Below are 23,128 nucleotides of genomic sequence, written 5' to 3'. Positions count from 1 at the left end.
TCCAAGTGGCACCCTGAGGGGAACCTGTCATACTGGGCTCTGGGACGCACTGCCGCGGGTGTGTTTTTGCAGTGTAGACATACCCTAAGAATTGACAGCACACAAAAACTAGATTATTCTCTGACCCTGAGTGGTGATCCCTCCAGGCAGAGAGGAGGAACAACAGTATGGGGAAGCTTTCCTTTCCCCGATGCAACTAAAAATATTTTAACAGTACTACAGTAAGAAACAATTCTGAAAATGGTCATCAAGATTTGTGTTACTAAAGGTTTTTCTAATGTTTAAAACCTGTTAGAAGAAACCTTTCCAGGTAATGACAATACTTTCTTCCAGTGAAGAAATCATTCAAGGAGGGGTGTCTGTTAGAAAAGTAGGGGGACAGCCCAGGACCAAATTTTGGTGATATCCTTCAGCGTGTACTCATGTGTGTCTGTCTGTCTATGCTGAAGGAAAAAGAATTCAGAAGTACTTTGCGGTAAAAAAATGTCAATAGCAATAGTTGTATGCAGTGTTGTTGTAACCTCTTTTATTGGACCGACTTCTGTTGGTGAGAGAGACGAGGTTTTGAGCTTACAGAGAGCTGAAGAAGAGCTTTGTAAGCTGTGTAACCTTGAAAGCTTGTCTCTCTCACCAACAGAAGTTGGTCCAATAGAAGATATTACCTCACCCACATTGTCTGTATAACAGCAATAGTGACAGATAAATGCTATTACTGTAAATGTTCTTTTTTACCTGACTGTGAAGCAGGTCGCGGTGTCCTGGGCTGCAGCTCTGCATTAGCTCCACTTGCCATCATAGAAGAGGAAACATTTCCACTCTGGGACATCATAACAGTTGTAGGATTGTTCATTCTTATTAACCCTGGAAAATTAAAAATCATTATTTGTTAGATCTTAGATGCAGTTGGTCACATTACTGTACCTACAATGGATAACACTGGTTTCAAAAAGAAAAAAGTTAGAATAGCATTATTAATTTTTAATTAAACAAAACATTTCTTTAAACGTAAAGAATTCTTCCCCAAGAAAAGACTCAAATTGGACTTACTTAAGGAAAACTCCACTCATTTTACTCAACCTATCACTCTGAAAGTTTGCAAAGTAAGAAAATTCTCACTAGGAATAAAAGGAGGTATTTATACGAAGAATATTTTGAAATACTATTGGAATTTCTGAACCTACTACTGGTGGCATCTACTGTGCTAAAAACAAAAAAGTGATCTCTGACTCAATGGCAATATGAAAGCTTCACATGAGAAACTGAACAAAATGCTTAGCTACCAGAGAGAGGACGTGATGTAAAAATAGATTAGATGAACTAATATTTCTCTAGGATGGAAACTTCACTGGCATAAACTTTTGATTAATTTTTGAAGTGCTTTATGACTGTTAAGCCAATATTTTACTGGGATGGCAATTTAGTCTCTTAGGGCTGGTCCACACTACCAGCCTAATTCGGCGGGTAGAGATCGATCTTCTGGGATCGATTTATCGCGTCTCATCTGGACGCGATAGATCGATCCCAGAAGCGCTCCCCCGTCGACTGCGGAACTCCTGCTCGCCGAGAGGAGGAAGCGCTGTCAACGGGGGAGCCTGCCTGCGCCGTGTGGACCCGAAGTAGGTACTTTTAGTTCGATATAGGAAACATTGACTTCAGCTACGCTATTCTCGTAGCTGAAGTTGCGTTTCCTATATCGATCCCCCGCCCCAATGTGGACCAGCCCTTACATGTGGCTTCCATATTGACATTGATTTGCTTATCACTTTTTCCAGCAAGATGGTCAACTCCTTTAGTGTGTTCAGAAATAACAAAAGGTAATTCAAAGCATGTTTTCATATGTATATATGTATAAATAAAACAAAACATCTACAATGTAAATAAAACATTTATGTTTAACATATTGCTTTGGTACTGAATCAATAGAAAGAAGATCAGTGGCATCCTAAATCTTACAGTGACTGAACTATTAACCAGCAAATATATATAGTCCTTTTATTTCTGGTGAGAAGCATTTCTTACCCTGAAAACTTCAGATTCTAGGGTAAACAGACAACTTTATTCCAAATGTATTCATTATTTTATCTCTTAAAAGAAAAATTAGCTTTAATTAAAGTAAAAATTTGAACTCAGAAGACCTTTGAAAAATTTGCAGCTGTTTTTTTTGGTAATGTTCAACCAAGTAATAATGTATAATGAACTTTACACATTCAAAAAGCTGTACATTCTCAAAATACACCGTGCGGCATATTCATACACATTTTCTTTGTTACAGATGAGAGGCAAAAGAGGTAAAGTGACTTGCTCAAAGCCACACTCCAAATCAGTGGAAGAACCAGGATGAGAACTCAGGACCTGAGTACAAATTCTAACCTCATTCCTCCAGATTACCTAGACTCCTCATTGACAGAAATATTATTTTAAAATCAGAATATGTTAATTCAAAGTTATTTCTTTCCTGAAGTCTTCTAGCCTATTCAACCTCTCTGCAGAATGGATTTGTAGTGGGAATGGTAGATTCTTCATTTTTTCCTCACACAAGAAAAGGGGCCACAAGCATCATTGGTAGGCCCCCATCCTCCAAAAAACAAACAAGTCACAAGTTCGAGGAAAAAAGGGAATGGAGAATCAGTCTGACTTCCATGAGCCTGTGGCAAACATACTTTAGTTACAATAATGTACCTTAGATTTTTTTTCTGTGCTACACAGAAGGTAAAAAAATCACTTATCTAAGTGAACTTTTAGGAAAGTACTCTGAATCCCACATATACAAATCTAGCTCCTAATCCCATAAAGCTTTACCCATGTGCATAACTTTACACAAATGGAGTCCTATTGACTTGAACAGGACTACTCACTTATAAGAAGTTACACATATACTCAAGGCTCTAGAAAAGCATTAAGGAGATGGAGAGAAAAGGACCATATGATGAGATATTTGGAGGAAAACCTTCATGGTTTCACTCAGGCAGAGCTTTTCAAAAATGTCTATGGGAATTAGGCACCCAAATCTCTAACTTTCAATGGGGGGAGGGATAGCTCAGTGGTTTGAGCATTGGCCTGCTTGAGCATTGTGAGTTCAGTCCTTGAGGGGGCCACTTAGGGATCTGGGGCAAATCAGTACTTGGTCCTGCTAGTGAAGGCAGGGGGCTGGACTCGATGACCTTTCAAGGTCCCTTCCAGTTCTAGGAGATAGGATATCTCCATTATAAAAAAAAAAAAAAGTACATTAAGACCTAGGAAATGAAGCTCAGAGATTTTCATAGTGGAAGTAATAAATATTCTATTTCACATTTTTTGTTAATTACAGTGATTTAACTACTCTTAAATTAACCAGATTTCCACCCATAATTTGCAATTTGTAAATTTCTTTTCCATTCATTCCAGTGGATAGCTACATTTCTCTTGCCCTAATCTACTGTACATGAGAAGGTCAATGAGAGCTCCCTATTTGTTAATTTTTTAAAAGTTATATTAAATCATATTTTAATTGTTTTAAAATTATTTATTTTGCGCTTTGTAATTAAATGCAACTATTAGAATACTTTATTACAGAACAATTTTCCTTTAACATTTAATAATCAGACTTCCTACAATTTATGAGTTATACTGGTATGATAGGATAATGGATGGCATATATGCAGTTCTGTTTAAGCATACAACTTGGATGAGAAATAGTTCTCCATTACAACAATGTTAATATACAGGAAAACAGCCATACTAAAGTAGCAGTAAAACTGGGTGAATAATGCACAAATTTATTGTGAGAATTTGTGCTAATTTTAATATGAATTCACTTTTCTGTGATCATGCACCTTTTGTATTCACTATCTGGACATTCAACTGAAATTTACTAGCATGAATGCTCATGGGAAGTAACAACATACAAGTATTCACGCACTGGATATTTTACATGGGATGGGACACTGACAGCAGGGAAACTGGTATGCATATTAGAGTTACAACTCTGCTAGCAACTGTTGCTACAATCAGTGAGGTTACATGATAAGCTTAGTAATAAATTTAATAACATGTAATACTAAATTTAACAAAACTGAACTTACCTTGGCCACCCTGGATGGAAAATCCTGTCTCCATTCGTACTGAATTGCCTGCTCCCATTGGCCCATTAATCCTGACATCTTGACTTCTATTTTGACCTAAAGCCAAGTTGATGGCACCTTCACCTGGAAGTAATACACAATCTATTAAGTTAAATTATATGCATGGGGTGGGACAGCAAGGGAGAGAAAGGAACCAACCTCAAAGCAGCATTTAAAGATGGTGTCAAATTTTGACCTGCTGCACACACTTTGGAATATAGGGTGATTATGTAACACACACTACTCTTGCCAACTCTTCAAGTATGCAGTCAATATATTGAAAATTGAATTGTGGTCTTTAATAAGAGAAGGGAGCATCCTGAGACAAAAGGACTGAAGAGCTACATGCCCTGGGTTTGAACCTTGCACGCTGTGCCCTTGGCTTGTTCTCGTAGGATCATCCAGGAGTGTAATTTTAATTATGAAAGCCACTGATTTTAAGAAGAAAGTTTCACCTCAGGCCTCAGACAACAGCATGAAAATATTCATTTTTTTTAAAAGCTAAGGGCTAGTCTACATTAGAAGCACTACAGTGGCACCGATGCAGCTGCACCACTGTACCACATCTAGTGAAGCTGCTCTATGGTGACAGGGGAGAGCTCTCCCATCGACATAATAAAACCACCTCTACAAGACGTAGTAGCTATGTCGGCAGGAGAAACTCTCCTGCTGACACAGCACTATCCACACCAGCGCTTAGGCTGGTGTAACTTACGTTGCTTATTCACACCCATGAGCAACATAAATTATACTGACATAAGTGGTAGTGTGTACAATCCCTTAGTAACATGTTGGTAATGACATTCAGAAACACCTTCTACAGAATTTCAAACTCCTCAAAGTCAAGTAACTATTATATGTAACTTTGTTCCTTCAGGAGTAAGTTAAGTGTTGTTTCAATACAGCTACGGAAAAACGGACTGCTTCAGAAAACAAAGGAAGACATTTCTCTAAACTATTAAGTTGCAGAATGTCTGTGAGGCTCATTCTCAAGCATAAAAATTGCTTCTTATCAATACTGCAGTTTTAGCACATCCACAATTTTAGTACCTCTTAACAGCAGGTGTGACGTACCTTCAATCTGAACAGAGAGAATTCCCAAGTCACGGAGCTGCTGGTTGTTGCTCTGAGCCAGAATTCGCAGCCGCTCTGCAGCTTCCCGGGGTATATTAAATGTAACACGTACACTGTTCCAGGGTTCTACCTTCTGCAATTTTAACTTGTTGGATTCTTAGTTAAAAGAAAAATAGAATGGAGTATTACGTCATTTTTCAAACAATGTAATAGCACAGCAGAACAAAGATGAAAACTGAGCTACCTTTTTGGTTTTCAAGATTGTCAATGGTTATTCCAATATGTGGCGATGGGGAAGTTTTCCCATATAGCTGTGTAATCATGCTACCCGCCAAACCATACCAGTTATTTTCCCTAAAGGTCAATTTCATAAAGAACCAAACAGATGAAAACCAGTACACCGTGGCCAACATAGTAACTCAGAGAGGCTATCTGAAAATTAAAACTTTTTTGAACATTAAAATCATCTAAAAATTATTCCTAATATAAATGTACAGATCTATAATTTTTAACCTGTTCAAGAAAGTCTCTTTACAATTTGGGCCTATGATTGGTATTTCCCAATCACTTGATATTTCCCATAGTAACAAAAGTCTTACTAAATTTGTTAACTATTTATTCCTTAATAACATATCACTTGTGAATGTAATAATCCATCACTACCAAGTGCTTTGTGTCTCAGTATCCTAGCCAAATGATTACTGTAACAGCAGAAAGAAATCTCTATTGTCCTGTTTATCCTCTTTAGTACCCGCAGACATTGCCTCAAGGGTAAATTATTTAATCCTCCTTTTCACATTGACATAAAGAACTAATTCTTCTGCCACTTCCTTTTCTTTCATCAATAGTTCTTTATTGTTCTATCCTATCAACAGCCTTATTGGATCTCATTTTGTACTTCTAAAAAAACATATTAAAGATCTCATTACTGGTGTTAATATCCCTAGCTATTAGTGATTCATTTTCCCTTCTTGCACTTCAAACACTATTTATCTCGGGTTCTTATATAGGTCTCACAAAGATGCAGTTTACATCCCCTATACTTTCAGAGCTCTATTGTGTTCTAAAATCAGCTTAAACAATTTGCCACTCATTCACATGAATTTTAAAAGTTTTAGTTTCACATAGAACCATGCATTTTTAAAACCAATTCCTTCACTTCTTTAGACTCTGAACAATGTTCATCAACTCCACCATGAACACTGGTAATTGATTTCACTATGTAGATTCATCCTTTTAGTGAATCCAGTTTACCAAATACACACAATTAAATTGTCTGATATGACTGAAATATTAATGCATGTAATTTTATATCTGTAATTGTGTTTTTAAAGCACCTACTGCCATAGTTTATAATATATGCTATAACAGAGTGAGATTTGCTAAAATTAAATATAGATCCACCCTAGTGCTTACTAAAGGCAATGAAAAGACTCCCAATTCCCACTGAAGTTGATGGATCAATTCCTGACTAAGGTACAGAATGAGGAGAAGAGATTAACATGAGGTGAAAAGGATTTGTTTTGTGCACTCTAGAATTGGTAGACCAATTACATTATAATTATTAATTACCCTACACAGTGGAAAGAGATCCATGATAACGCAGGAAGTATTTTAAACTCTGACCCATAACATAAATAGTCCAATATGCAAACACACAAAATTGATTATATGGAATAGAGGGGTTGATTCTTAATTCAAACATGTGGAGCGAGAAAAAGAACCTTCCACAGAATCTAAGACAGATTTCTGAGAGTCTACCCCCCCCCCCTCCGAGAACCCGAAAGGGTGTAGCCCAAAAACATTGCATAAGGGAAATGCATCTAGGAGAAAGAGCTTCTTACAATAAGGCTTGTCTTCATGGGGAAATTATACTGGTATAAAAAAAAGTGTCAGTTTAAACTGCTATAGTTATATGGGTATAGCCTCCTTATTTGGTTTATCTTATGTTGCTTGGGAAGAGGTTTAAGCTAAACTAAAAAATCCACTTATATTGGAGTAAGAATGTCCACACAGGGGTTCATACCATTAAAAAACAAATTTAGTTTATAGCTTAATTTAATTATACCTGGTACAACTGGTAAAACTTTCTTGTTTAGACAAACCCAAAAAAGGAGTAAAATTCTTTCTACCGATCTTTTCTAGAGAACTAAAGTTCTCTAATAGCTGGAAAGAACCTTAAAAGTCATAGTAAGCCTGGCATCTGCATAAAGTATGCAATAAAAACTATTTTAAAAGACTATACGAAATCACTGACAAAAATAGTGCAAGATCCTGACCAGTTTTCCAGACACATATAATTATCCAGTCTCACTCTGGAATGGGGAAAAACAGCACATATCATGGACCTCTTTGCTGGTCTTAATAATAGGCACATTAAAGGGAAGCTGTAGGAAGTTTTCAGCTGTGTACACAATTCCAGGGTATCTCAGAAAATCTGTGGGTGCAGACAGGACATGGACCAAAATACAGTAAAACAAATATGTATGTAACTTCTGGTGAAAAGAGAGTTAAAGAATTGACAGTGGAATAGGGGAATTCAATAAGTGGTAGGAAAAATGCTGAACTAATAATACAATCATAATGATATTAAGCAGCTAAAGAATTTCAGAACATGTTTTCGCTCTATGCTGCTCAGAGGAAAAGTACTGTAAATTTTTACCAAAAAAAAAATAATCCCAATAATTTATTACAGTCTAGAGTACCTTAATTTAGAATATGATTTCTGTGTGTGAGAGAGAGAAGGAAACAGAAGTTGAAAAGTGACAAGAAAATGGATTACCCATGTGTAAAAGACCAGGTACATTCTTCAATATGATACCCAGTTTCTGTTTAAAGTCTTTGTCATCTATATTTCCTTTAAAAGCGACGAAGATGGTGGAACCTTCAGGAGTACCATCCTGTTTTAGGTCATCTTCCTCCAGTCTGGAGTCAAAATCCACCTCTAAGTCTTCCATAGTTGAGGAGAGCAAGGAACTGTAGGTTTCTTTTAAGTTAGGTAGATCATCCAAAACCATGGCTATTTTCCAGCAATGCAAGCCAGTCAGACGTTAAGTAGATGCTTTGAAGGAAATAAATAAACAATAATAATAATGTACTGTAAAATAGGTACAATTGGGCATCTAAACCAAAATCATGATACATAATCTGAGCACTAGAAGTTATTTTCTAGAGGAACAAGGACAGGAAAATGCTATTGTGTTACATTTCTTACAAGTGATCCCAGTGCAGATTATTCTAAAATACCGTGGTACAAAAGTAACTGTCTGTTGGTCCAATATAAGATTATTTCACCCTCCTTGTCTCTTTAAAAGAAAGCAGAACTGGAAGAGAGGGAGAAGGGCAGCAGCCCTGAAGCTGCTCAGAAGACCACCAATGGCCCCCATTACAGCTGGAGATGTCATTGCTACTCCACTGTAGTGCCGTCACCACTACCAAGACTACCACACACATCATTTTGATCAACAGACGGTAGGATACAGGTAGCAGCAGTAGAACTAAGGCAGCATGCTTCCAATTTTTTTTCCCTTTTCTCTCCAGCCACAAATAATTAAAGCGTTAAAGAGGAGACATGAATCAGGCAGGAACAGTTATGGCAGACAGATAGAATGGTCCTTGCACTCTGATGTAACTTTTCTTAATTTTATGCAGTTATATATGTAGCATCAACAGTATGCTTTATAATTTTATACTGATATTGGCCCTCAAAAACTTCTATTATGGCTAATACCTGTAATAGGATTTTCCTAAAGCATCATTGGAGGGGGACCAGCCAGTCTGATAAAGAAAACCAATACAGATTCAAATCTAGAGGCAACCATTGCAGGAGAGTTACGTGTGAGCGTCAAGGTGTCCTTGTCAACAGAAATTTTGAGCAGTTCAGGGCACCTGGGAGAAGACTAATTACAAAAATGAAAGCAATAGATGCCAAATCAGAGAAGGCTATAGAACTCTTTGAAACCCTGGCTGCTAAAGTCACAAAGAATACAGACCGAATAAAGGAGCCAACTTTTCCACTGCCACCATGGAAAGCACACAGAGGCTGCCAATAAGAAAATAAACAACCCACCAGGTGACCCAATATCAGGGACTGCAAGACAAACAAGCTGATCTTGAAAATCGTAGCCATCGTATTATCAGGATTGTTGGTCTGCCAGAAAAAACTCAAGGGAGTTGGTTCACAGAATTCTTCAGAACTTGACTATCAGAAGTACTCAAGTTGACCTGTAACGGTAACCAGTTAAAAATCAATTGCACTGTCATCCCAGTACCAGAAAAGGGAGAGCACCTGGTATTGATCCCTATGCAATACTTTGCAGACAAAATGCTTGTGATTAGACAGTGCCAGGAAATTGTAAAATTTTAAAACATTCCCTAAATAGTTAGTTTTCCAATATTTTTATATGGAAATAGAATGAAATGGCAAGTTTTTAACCAAGCCAAAGGCAATCTCGGGGTTCCAAAATGCAATATGTACTCCTTTATCCAGAAGTCATAGCAAAAGACATAGCGAACAGAAGTCCACAATCATCTTCTTACCCATCAAACAGGGCCTGCTTTAAGCCGATTCCCCGGAATGGGGCCCCGCGCCTAAAAGGGGCCCGCAACATCCGGGGCTGCCGGTGGAGCAAAAAAAAAAAAAAAAAAAGCGCGTCCTGCTTCTCCCCCCTCCCTCCAGCGCTTGCGCCGCCATACAGCTGATCAGACAAGCCTGGGAGGGAGGGGTGAGGAGGAGGAATGCGGCGTGCTTGGGGAAGAGGCGGGGCCAGGGCGGGGATTTGGGGAGGGATCCAATGGGGCAGGGAGGGGGTGGAGTCGGGGCAGAGTTGGGGTGGGAGACAATTCGCGTCCCGGCGTGGGGCCCCGCACCTGCTAAAGCCGGCCCTGCCAACAAAGCTTACCCTTTGGCTAGCTACGCTGTTCTATGAACAGGTGAGACTTGAACCATCCTTCTTTACAAACTACAATATACATATTTGGATTTGGCAAAGATCTTCGGATTCCTGACAGAACTAGAACCTATGTGGGTCCTTAATGCTTGGTTTTGGGTGGCTGACATTCTACTAATTCTTGTTTAATGTTCCTGATATTTTTATTTTATGGAATTTGTAGCACCAGCAATAAACCCTACTGGGATACAGTTAGGTCCCAATTGTAATCTAAGAGCTTGTCTAAATGGCAAGGTAAAGCTCATTAGAGGGGTGTGATTTGTAAATTGCTTTAATATGCTAAGCTCTGACTGTCCTGGATAGACCGTGCTGGCGCAAACTAAAAGGTACCTAGATCACGCCAGCAAATTCTACATGGAGCAGTTACCACGCAGCACATTACAGCACCTGACAAATGACACTCTTCTAATGTGCTTTGACCAGTTAAGAGGACTCAATTCCTGAAAGTCATTATCAGCAACAGATGAAATTTCCTAACATAGACAGGATTGTAAGGAACACACAATTTCAAGGTTAATACGATATTCTAAAGCGTCTATCAAAACCCTCATAGCTCAGAACTGCAGTCTTCAGGTCGGGATATACATCAGTTTTTGGTAGCAGTCCAGTCCTTTACCCTGCATGAAAACCACAGAGCTTAAAGGTCATTTGCAAAAAAAAAAAAAAAAAAAAGAGGGGGGGGGGGGAAATGAGTTGACCCCTTCCTTAAAAAGGAAAGGAAAACCCACCACCATCTGGAAAAGCTTTTTAAAAAAATAAGATGAGCTTGGACTTCCGCTTTATATATATTATGTATATATTTAAAATACACACAAAAAATATGCCAACAAACTGTTAAAGCTGTAAAGTCCAGCACTCAGAAATTAGGAATGCCAGAATTAAGACTGTACCTTAGTTCACACCCTTTGTGTGGATACATTAAGATGCAGTCTTTAATTACATAATCGCATATTACTTTTACTATAGGACCACTGCACAGAATTGATGGTGTTCAGTGAAACCTTGTTCTGAAAACAGAATGATTAATGTCTTCATGCGCTTTCCCATGGTGCTCATCATTACAGTACAAGAGTGCTTCACAAACATTAATGAATTTATTTTCGCAACACCCTTGTGAAGTGAGTTATTATATTACCATTTTACAGATAAGGAACTGAGGCACAGATCAATTAATGTCATGTCAACTAATTTTGAGCGCTCAATTAGGATCTGATTTTTCAGAATACTCAGCATTATATATGGTCAAAGAACAGCTCCCATTGACTTCAGTTGCAGCTGAGTATGCAAGTCAGGCACTCAGAAAAATGAGGAATACACATACAGTGCCCACTTGTGAAAAGTCTGGTTTAACTGGCATCACATAGGAACTCTGGTAGAGGCAGGAATAGAATCCAGTTCTCTAAGGCAGCATTTAACTGCCGGAACCATGAGACCATCCTTTCTTTTCCTGCAGTCCCCTACTTATTCGCTACACATCTTTCAGCTTCTGCAGCAAACAAATCAGGAGGCCTAAAGACGACATCCTCTTTCACTACAGAACCTTGATTCATCCCCAGAGCAGGCCCATCCTATGCACTGAATGAGGCAGGGGGCTATGTGATCATGTAATTAAAGACTTTATCATAATGCATAATGTAACACACACACAAAAAATCAACATTTATAAGTTCAACTTCATGATAAAGAGATTGAACTACAGTACTTATATGAGGTGAATTGAAAAATACTGTCTCTTTTGTTTATCATTTTACAGTGCAAATATTTATAATAAAAAATATAGAGTGAGCAGTGTACACTCTGTATTCTGTGTTGTAACTGAAATCAATATATTTGAAAATGTAGAAAAACATCCAAAATATCTAATAAATTTCAATTGGTATACTATCATTTAACAGTGTGATTAAAACTGCAATTAATTTTTTTAATCACGATTAATTTTGAGTTAATCACATGAGTTAACTGCAATTAATCGAAAGCCCTAGTTAAAATTAGAAGCACAGCAGTCATAACACTTCACAGGTGCTAATATAATATAGTTTACTAAATCTGAAAGGATCACAGGCATTGTTTCACTTGACAAGGAAAGCCTTTGATCATGCTGAATGGGCGTTTTGAGCTTTTCTTTACATTTAGGTTGTGTTCTAAGACTACATCTACACTGTACCACAGTGTGGACTATGGGGTGTGAGTTGCAGAGGGCACCAAAGGGTTGTGCGCTAACTGCCACATGTGGACACTGCTCACGCAAACTAAAAGGTACCTGGTTTGCATTAACGTAATCCTGTTGGAAAGAAAGAAAATGACTGTTCCACTGAGGATAAATGTGTAAACAGTTACTGGGCCAGAGGCTGTAGTCCAGTGATTAGGGCACCCACATGGGAGGTAGGAGACCCAGGGTCCACTCCTCTTCCTCCAATCACTCTTTCATTATTTATCCACAGTGGAACAGCTCCAACAGGAGAGACTGAGGGAGCCCCACATCAGAGTATCTCACAGCTCAGTGGTTAGAGCACTCTTCTTGAGCGGTAGGAGACCCCTGTTCAATTTTCTCCCCCAGGAGGGAGGGGAGACTTGATCTGGGTCTCAGATATCGCAGGTGGGTGGGTGCTCTAGCCACTGGCCTAAAAAGTTAGAAAGTGGGTCCCACCACCACATCCTCCTCCTCTTCTGGAAGATTTCTGTGGATTGAGGCAGGCGCCTAACTCATTCCTGCAAGAAACTATTTAGGCCCCTAAGCTGCCTGATTCCAGGAGAGGGGTTCCCGCTTGTGGATTGCTAAAGAGAGATAAGCATGGAAGCCTGACAGCAGGGAGTTGCCTATCTCTGAGAGAGGGAGGGGGCTTAGCACACACCCCATTGTCAGTACCTCCCATTGGCTAGCTTAGGCAGCTCACCACCCTGTAGACTGACTTTTTTGGATCGCATTCTAAAATGCCTCTCTCTCCTCTTTCATTGCATAGGAAGCCTAGGTGCCTAACTCAGATTTTGTGGATTGCACTTTTGTTCCTATTATACTCTAGACACCTAAAGGTTGTAAAAGTTACGTGCTGTGATACTCAGCATTGTAATGCCCAAGTTCCTTCCTGAGCCCCACCCTCACTACCTAATTACAAAACACACCACCACCACCACATTTAGACAACAGAGGTCCGTAGCACTGAGTGTCCATGACCACATTGTCCGACTTTATTCCAGGCATCTAAGAGCTCCACAGTGTTATAAAACACCTAATCTATTAAAACTTTTGCCATATTGCATCATTTTTGGCACAAGTCCTGTAAAAACTTTGAAAAAGCAAACTGCAGTCTGCTGTGTATTAACACTCCATGCACAGAAAGCAGAGACGATGAGGAACCAATGTTATAATGCATAAAAATCCCTGAAAAGAATAAAAAAACTCAAATATATACTAGATTTCACTTTAGGAAAAAACGTTAATGAGTGTTTCGTTTCAGTAATCTATAGAAACTGTTACTTACTGAGCTCTAACCTTTGCTCCCCATGGCAACAGGGACTGGGAACATCATGCAAGCAGCACAACCCCTCTGACTGAAAGGGGGGTGTACAGGTACATACTTCATGTTGATCACTAGTAACTCTATGTGGCAGACTGAAAAAGCAGCTCCAGAGAGAGCAGATTCCTTACCTCCACTTCAAAAATGAAGTCACTGTGACCAAGGGCCATTGAGTTGAAAAGAGGTTGTTGTTTTTTTAAGAATGGAAAACAGGAGACCTCCAAAAGCCACACATACTCTTTTACTTACCAAGATGATCCCCCAAGACTTCCTTAATTTATGCCATTTATGCAGTTCTTTGTTAACCCCAGACTAGTAAGCATTTTTAAACAAAGTATCCTCCAGCAGTGCTCAAGTGAAAACCCTGAAAGAAACAAAACAAAAGAAGTAGTCTATGTGATACAAATCTATCCCAAAATAGTCAGTGTTTTCAATGAAAACATTTTTAAAAAATAATAAAACACAAACATTTTGCTGCGAAAACCAAAACTGCTTACCACTTGTATTTATAATACAAAATATTTTGTAGGTGGTAGGAACATAATTATTGTGCTGATATTAGAATATAAATGGTTATAATTCATAAAAACTGAAACTCAGTATTGGGTCAATTTCAGGACATTCTCTAGGAAAATTCTGTGCCTGCATCTACTGTTCCTCTGGAGTTGCTCACTAGGGAGGATGACCCCAAAAACAGAAACTGAGGAAAGGGTAAGAAGAGACTGAAAGCTCAGAAAGGTGGAGCTTCACGTTTATATGACATCTACTAGCCAGATACCAATACAAAACAGGATCCAGAGATACCACCAAAGCAGAAAACCCAACAGCAGCTGGTAGCAGGGAGATAGGAATCTCACCAGAACACTGCCCTTGGAATTCGCTAGTGGAGCTCTGGTCTCCCTCCCTATCTTTCACATGTACCTTTGAGCTCTCGCTCTGGTAGATGTCTAGTAAATTTTTCAAGCCCTGTATATTTAGAAAAAACGAGTCAAAAAACACTACAGAAGAAGTTACCATCTTGGTCTGGGAGGTGATGTTGTAGGGCTGTCGATTAATCGCAGTTAACTCACGCGATTAAAAAAAAAATCACGATTAATCGCAGTTTTAATCACACTGTTAAACAGAATACCAATTGAAATTTATTACATATTTTGGATGTTTTTATATATATATATATATATATATATTGATTTCAGTTACAACACAGAATACAAAGTGTACACTACTCACTCTACATTATTTTTATTACAAATATTTGCACTGTAAAATGATAAACAAAAGAAACTATTTTTCAATTCACCTCATACAAGTACTGTAGTGCAACCTTTTTATCATGAAAGTTGAACTTACAAATGTCGATTTTTTTTGTGTTACATAATTACACTCAAAAACAAAACAATGCAAAACTTCAGCGCCTAGAAGTCCACTCAGTCCTACTTCTTGTTCAGCCAATTGCTCAGACAAACAAGTTTGTTTACATTTACAGGAGATAATGCTGCCAATGCCACCAGAAAGTGAGAACAGGCATTCACATGGGACTTTTGTAGCCCGCATTGCAAGGTATTTATGTGCCACATATGCTAAACCTTCGTATGCCCCTTCATGCTTCGGCCACCGCTCCAGAGGACATGCTTCCATGCTGATGAAGCTCGTTAAAAAAATAATGCATTAATTAAATTTGTGACTGAACTCCTTGGAGGAGAACTGTATGTCTCCGGCTGTGTTTTACCTGCATTCTGCCATAGATCTCATGTTATAGTAGTCTCGGATGATGACTCAGCACACGTTGTTCGTTTTAAGAACACTTTTGCTGCAGATTTGACAAAATGCAAAGGTGGTACCAATGTGTGATTTCTAAAGATAGCTACAGCACTCGACCCAAGGTTTAAGAATCTGAAGTGCCTTCCAAAATTTGAGAGGGATGAGGTGTGCAGCATGCTTTCAGAAGTCTTAAAAGAGCAACACTCCAATGCGGAAACTACAGAACCCAAACCACCAAAAAAGAAAATCAACCTTCTGCAGGTGGCATCTGACTCAGATGATGAAAATGAACGTGCGTCAGTCCGCACTGCTTTGGATTGTTATCGAGCAGAACCTGTCATCAACATAGACGCATGTCCTCTGGAATGGTGGTTGAAACATGAAGGGATATATGAATCTTTAGCGCATCTGGCATGTAAATATCTTGTGACGCTGGCTACAACAGGGCCATACGAATGCCTGTTCTCACTTTCAGGTGACATTGTAAAGAAGAAGTGGGCAACATCATCTCCTGCAAATGTAAACAAACTTGTTTGTCTGAGCATTTGGCTGAACAAGAAATAGGACTGAGTGGACTTGTAGGCGCTAAAGTTTTGTATTGTTTTATTTTTGAATGTAGTCATTTTTTGTACATAATTCTACATTTGTAAGTTCAACTTTCATGATAAATAGATTGCACTACAGTACTAGTATTAGGTGAATTGAAAAATACTATTTCTTTTGTTTTTTACAATGCAAATATTTGTAATCAGAAATAAATATAAAGTGAGCACTGTACACTTTGTATTCTATCTTGTAATTTAAATCAATATAATTGAAAATGTAAAAAAATCCCAAAATATTTAAATAAATGGCATTGTTTAACAGTGCGATTAATCGTGATTAATTTTAATCGTGAAATTAATCGTTTTTAATTGTTTGACAGCCCTAGATGTAATGTTAAACACGAATTAAGACTTGAGTGGCAAAAATCTACAGTGTCTCCAGTTACATTAAGACAGACAGACCTCTCTAAACCTATGTCTGGATATCAAACTGACAGGCAGAAACAAATGGCTTTTGGTTGAAAGAGGGTTATCCTGTATGTAAGATTTCAATGTTCTGTAGCTAAATTTAAGGTCAGACTAACACTGTTTTCCATAGTAGTCATTGTTAGCACATTGTCATTTAATGATTTTTCTCTCTATTTCTGTAAAATGAAAGAATATTTTAGTAACCATTTAAGTCTAAAAGAAACAGACCTTGGAACTATAACATGGATCAGTTACTGAGGGTGCCGCAGAGAGAAAACCTGATCCCTGACCTAAGGGGACACAGGGCCAGGATTAAGTAACAGCTTAGATAGAAGGTCACGTGCATAAAGACTGGTCTCTCTCTCCAAATAGTGCAGTAAGAGGGATGGCCAGAGACATTGTGAGACAGTGAAATAACCTTAAAGATCTTAGGTAGAATTATGATACACATTTGAGAGAAGTGTAGTTGATTTTAACACACGTCAATATTAGATGTAACTGATCACTTGCCAGGAATTGCTATGTGAACTGCAGAGGCTGAGGTGAATTGGTATGAAGTTCCCACAGTGGAAGTTTTACACTTCCCCCATATGGTATAAGCCACCATGGCTATACTTAACTTAAAATATTAGGAAAAGATAAGTTCTTGGAGACCATCCAGAAGTTAATGGCTACAATTAAGATTATCATAATGTTTAAATTAGAGTTTGTAGCAATAAATATTAAACGGGTTTGAGAACTGTTGACTGTTTATATTATTCAGCCAACAGCTCTTCCCATAATGCTGAAACAATAAAATCCTTTGAAAAAAATCTTTCTTCCATATTTCCACAACGTGTGAAAATGCAATTTGTTAGGATGTAGGTCAGGGGTGGCCAACCTGTGGCTCCGGAGCTGCATGTGGCTCTTCAGAAGTTAATATGTGGCTCCTTGTATAGGCACCGACTCCGGGGCTGGAGCTACAGGAACCAACTTTCCGGTGTGCCGGGGGATGCTCACTGCTCAACCCCTGGCTCTGCCACAGGCCCTGTCCCCACTTCACCCCTTCCTCCAAGGCCCTGTCCCTTCCCACCCCCTCCCCCGAGCCTACCATGCCCTTGCTCCTCCCACTCCCCCTCAGAGCCTCCTGCACACTGTGGGAGCCACGGGGAGGGAGGCGGAGGCGCTGATCAGTGGGGCTGCCGGCAGGTGCGGGGGGGGGGGGGGGGGAGATGATGGGGGCTGCTGATGTATTACTGTGGCTCTTTGGCAATGTACATTGGTAAATTCTGGCTCCTTCTCAGGTGCAGGTTAGCGACCCCTGATGTAGGTGATCTTGGGTATGAGGCATATTGATATGCTTTAATGGAATTTTATTATGTTTCATGGTTGATTTATTTGTTAAAATTCCATAAGCTTCATTGAAATTCACTGAAAAGAGTGATTCTAGATGATGTCCCTTGACATAGTTCCATCACCGGAGACATTCTAACTTTTATTGTACATAAAGCCAACTGATCAGCTCTCCAGGCATGACTGAAAAAATAAGGAAGAGAGGACCTAACTTTGGAAACAAATTCCAATTGCAACCAGTCACTCACCTAAAAAGATTAATATTTTCATAGGTTAGGTCCAAATAAAGGGAGATTCCCCGATGCCCTACCCTGCCAATTTGTTACAAATTAATGTAAAGTGTCACCATTATTCTTGGAACTGGCATCCTGTAAAATTTAATACCCGAATGGTGAATTACAATTAGCGAAATTGTTAGTGTCATGTGAAAGAGAACATTTCCATTTGGAAACAATATAAATATAATTCTCTGTTCCAGAAGAAAGTTAGAGTTTTATCGTAATGTAGTATTTCATTAAGATACACAGGCACACTCAGTCATTAAACATACACAATGAAATAATCAGTTAATTAAAATTACATGTATTTTTCTGATAATAAACTGTGCTTTAGTTTGATTTTCCAAGTGCAGCTAAGGAACTAATTTTTAATTATGGAGAGACAGTCCATAGTCAATGTTGTGACAAGCTTTCTACTGAAAGGTCACTTTACCTAACAACTAAACTGATTTGGCTCAAGGTTCTCATAATTACTTCTGCCAGAAAAGTCTGGGTAGTATTTATAAAAATTGGGCATAATCAGACCAGGAATCCATGTTTTGAAATAAAAAGGTTTTAACTGCAAGCTTTTTTGCCAACTACTAAGAACAACTTGGCTGAAGAACTCCAAATCTAATTTATTCTGCTGTCTCCACTATGAAAGTATTCTTTGAACAAGTCTGCAAAAGTCCAGAAATTCTAAAATAGTCCACGTTTTAAAGTACGAAAATACAGCATTAAGATACTTCAAACAATTTTAACATCAAAGCTTCTGCATGAGACTGACAAATCCAATTGCTGGCAGCAACTAAGAGAATTTTCCCTGACAAGAAGGCATGTCAATTTTTGCACAATGCTAGCTATCATTTTTAAATACACGTATTTTTAACCTTCAAAATTAAGATCTTTTTGTACCTGAGCCCACATACTGATGTGTTCCTGATTCTGCAAACAACACTAGTGTCTTCTACTGCTTCAGCTTTGTCAAACAGAAGCAGAGTGAAATTAGCAAGACTCTTTTTAGTGTCACTGGTGCTATTAAGAAAGCTGTGATCAGCAGTGAAGCTGAGAAGAATCATGTCAATTTCATTTTGCTACTGTCTAGGAAACCTATGACCCATAGGAGAGGCAAACACTGAAGCTATTCACATGGGAGGACCAAAAGAAACAGAGAGTTAGAGATTTTCCTATGCTGTAGCCAAGAGACTAGGCAAGGAGCATCATAGCAGAAAGCTCTAAATGCACAACTGTCAAGAAGCTCCTGAGAGGAGGGAAGAGAGTGAGAATTCTCTTTTTTCCAACAACCAGAGACAAGTTTCAGAGGACTGAAAAGGGAGTGGGGGTGAAGAGCGAGGAGGCTTAAAATTTTTCAGATGCCTATTAGTGCAATACAAAAGGTACAGTCCCCACAGAGGGCCCAGTACAATGTTGGATTTATTTTTCAAAATTATTTTATTTACACTTCTCTTAAATTGCATAGCCAAGGCTTGCAGTTACACAACACTTAGTAGCCAGAGTGAAAAATATCTGTACCCCTCCCTCACATTCACACAGACTGAACAAAATCAAAATAGGGCGCACTCAATCCAAAACAACACCAGGGAGCTGCACTTAATACTCAAAATGTGTATAGAAAAGGACACACTCCCGCTGTCTCTCTTCAGCTCTGCTCAAACTCTCCCACTTTCAGGAATCCCCCCTCACAGCACCCTACATGGGGGGCTACATCAAACTGAAGATGGTTCCGATTGTAGCTGCCCAATTATTGAGTGGAGTGTCATGGCAGAAGCACATTATACCAACAGGTGTTAGTTTTAACTTTTTAAACTCTAAACAAGTTGGCACCTGGTTATATAAGAGACTGCCCTCCTCCCTGTGTCATACTGCCACAATAGAAGTAAACTGCGGCACTTAATCTGGAGCTCCCTCATGATAAAAAAGGAGACAGCTATTACCAGGGTGTTATCCATGCATTCCCCTCCACTCTCAAACTCCCTCTAAATCCATTCAGATGCATTAACCTTCCAGTTAATGTTCCACTATTTTCCTTTCTTTATTATATATGTGTGTGTGTGTGTGTTGTAAATGTATTTACTGCTAGGTGCAACCAGGAAGTTAGCAATTTAACTATGATGGAATGGGCATGTTTTTGTTAATTTTGGATTAAGGTAGGATATTGTCAATTTTAATTGTACGGGCACCCAGAGCAAAGGATGGGGGGCCTGCAAAAAAACCACCACCACCAATAATAGCATCCGCATTGAAAGAATACAATAAAAAAAATTGAGCTCTGATGGACCAATATGTTGGAAGGAATTCAAGAGACAAGGATCTCACCTTAAAAATCCTGCCACCAGCCTTCCTGTTAAATCAGAATCTTGGCTGATCTCTCAACTCCAGCAGTATCACACAAGGAGAGAGAGTGATTTTAAAAGATAGTCAGGATCCAAAATAGTTAGAGCTTCATGAGTTTAACACACCACCTTGGATTATACCTAAAAAAGTAATTACAAACTAGCATAGTCCAAGGAGCACTTGCCAAAACACACCGTCTGCAAGAAGCACTGCTACTCTAGATATCACAGAGCTGAAAAGGTTACCACTTGGAAGGAGAAGTCAGTGTCCTATGAAGCAGAGATGGAAAATGTACATGCTTGACCACTCCTACTATCTAGACAGCAGCTGAAGGTGGGCGGCTTGGTTTCTCAGCAGGGTGCTGCCCCTCTGGACCTTGATGATGCGCCTTCATTGACATCTTTTGTATTGGCCTCAGGCTTATCAGGTCTAGTATGTTTCAAGCCAGTCTTCCCCCAACCTTCCCAAAGGTTATCAAACAACCTTATGCCTGCACACAGTATAATGGGGTATGAGACTCATTTTCAGTGTTGAGTACTATACTGTCCAATGTTCTACATATTAGCATGTATACAAATTCACCACGGGCACAACCTATATAACTACAAATTTGCTTCTAAATAATGTAGTCTCTCTGGGGTAAGACAGAAACAAAAGCATCTTGCCTACTGTACTTCAAATACACACCAACAACCTGTTTCCCAAATACAACCAACTGATATCAGAATCTTACAGTCATATTAACCCTTTGGTATCCTCAACAGTGCGGTTCCCTGCTGCTGCACACATCACAAACCCAGTACACCTACACAACTCAACTATGATTCAAACCATTACCTAAAATGCAGTGGATCTAGTACAAGATGTCTAATATTATAGACTTTTTAAGGTCCATAGATGAACTGACAAAATATACTGGTTTTAATATGTTTAAACATGCATACTCAAGGTATACAGGGTTTAGTGGTGTCAACTCGGTGTCTTACTCAGACTTTTACTTACCTTACATGCACAGTGTCCAGGGCAGCACTGAGGTTGTTTGTTGAAATGTAACTGTGCAGTTCCACATTTTTAAGTGTTTAGGCCATTGAAAGTTTAATCTTAGTTTAGAAATGCCTGGCTTTCCAAGGTGTTTTTTTGTTTTTAAGGGAGTAAGTAACTATACGCATCAGATTTGCCACTGTTATTAATGTAAGAGTACCACGTAAGCAGCAAAGTCACCACAGGCAGTTCCTCGCTTGTAAGTTCTACTGAGGGGCAAGTTTGTCAGACAGAGCATTACTGCCCACAGAAGCAGCAACTTCAAGTCTCTCTCTAGGGTAAGTTTGAAGCCTGCTGAGGGGGGACTGTGAGCAGAAGTCAGAGTATGGTGCAGAAACCATGAAATATGACCTTAGTGGCAAAAGTTAGGATCACAGAATTACCATGCAAAAATGTCATGGTAAAGCCAGGACATTCTAAGTTAATGTTAAAAGGAAGCAATATGGTTCAATGGATAGGGTAGTAACCTAAGGAGTCACGAGATTCCCAGCTCTACTGTGTAACTGTAGAGGGAATGAGTCCAAAATTATCAAAAGCAACCACAAATTTTGGGTGCCTTGCTTGAAACGTCGACTGTTTTCCTGAGGTGTTGACACACACAGCTCCACGTGAAGTCCATGGGAGCTCAAAGTGCTCACCACCTCTGGAAAACAAAACCAAAAAAATAGACCATAAATGGCTAAAAGTTGGGCACCCAGAAGTTGTTGTTTCCATAATTAGAGGCCACTTCTGATCATTTCACTCTTTGTGGCCTTTCTCCATCTGTGAAGGATGAAGAATGATGCTTGGGTACTGGCTACCTTAATATCACCTTTGTAAAGCTACAATGAAAAATGCTCATGTGGGTGTAATACCATTATGATAACAGATGCAAACTTTTCTATAATGGTGAAGCGCAGATATTTTCCCTTTAAACTTTAAGTTATGCTAAGTATTTGCATCTTAATTAAAGTGTGCAATATGCAACTTTAAAATCCAGACAAGGCTCACAGGACAAAAATTAAACTTGTCATAACCAGAATAGGGATACAACTGGCCAGGCAGGACACCCCTATGAAATCGGAGAAACCCAGAACCCACAGTTTTCTATAGTCAGGTCACTTAACACAGTTAACTTTTTAAAAATAATGCAGACCTCACAACAAGAGGACAAAAAGTTGCCCTATTAATTTATTTTTAAAAGGTTGAAGGAGAATTAAAATAAATGCATGAAATATTGCCTGCATTTGTTCAGAAATTAGAAATAGGAAGGATGATGGATCAAGTAAAAAAAGTTACAGGATCTACCAATCCCCATATGCGACAGGGTCACTGACACAACTAAAGGCAGGATATTGGATTTGAGGGTCGAACAATCTGGACCAGCCCAGCAATGCTACTAGGGTGACCAGATGGGACTGTCCCTATAAAATCAGGACAGTCCCGATTTTTGGGTCTTTTTCTTATATAGGCTCCTATTACCCCCCACTCCCTGTCCCGATTTTTCACACTTGCTGTCTGGTCACCCTAAATGCTACATTCTTTGAAGTTTAAGTGATGATATGAACATGAATGGTCTAGCCAATTCAAGATTCAACACTCTCCTACTAAACTGTGATTACAATTACAAACTGCAGATGTAAGAAAGCCAGTACAAGACATATATCAATTCACAAACATAGCATACCAAATTTGCTGTAAAACTATAGTACTACCTTAACCACATACAGAGAATGCTAGGAAAGTGACACA

General features: G+C 38.9%; 1 protein-coding gene across 2 annotated transcripts in view; it reads right to left on the bottom strand.

Moving 5' to 3' along the window:
* NCOA6 (nuclear receptor coactivator 6) overlaps positions 1–13,994 on the bottom strand; it is a 56,155-nt gene extending 42,161 nt beyond the window's left edge. Inside the window, exons 1-6 of one of the 2 annotated variants that reach the window (XM_024195334.3) lie at positions 13,888–13,994; positions 8,905–9,398; positions 7,957–8,235; positions 5,175–5,330; positions 4,062–4,184; positions 733–861 (exon numbers count right to left, since the gene is read on the bottom strand). In XM_024195334.3, coding sequence (XP_024051102.2) covers positions 733–861; positions 4,062–4,184; positions 5,175–5,330; positions 7,957–8,191 — 643 coding nt within the window. In that variant the 5' untranslated portion in view covers positions 8,192–8,235; positions 8,905–9,398; positions 13,888–13,994. The remainder of the gene's footprint in view (positions 1–732; positions 862–4,061; positions 4,185–5,174; positions 5,331–7,956; positions 8,236–8,904; positions 9,399–13,887) is intronic. The other variant, XM_024195333.3, reaches the window with a different exon arrangement.
* Positions 13,995–23,128: the final 9,134 nt, after the last annotated feature.

The sequence above is a fragment of the Terrapene carolina genome, unplaced genomic scaffold (assembly GCF_002925995.2).
Source record: "Terrapene carolina triunguis isolate 2854851 unplaced genomic scaffold, T_m_triunguis-2.0 Scaffold233, whole genome shotgun sequence".
In the NCBI taxonomy this organism is placed as follows: Eukaryota; Metazoa; Chordata; order Testudines; family Emydidae; genus Terrapene; species Terrapene triunguis.
Note: the sequence above shows the minus strand (reverse complement) of the source record. Positions and strands in the feature narration are given on the sequence as shown.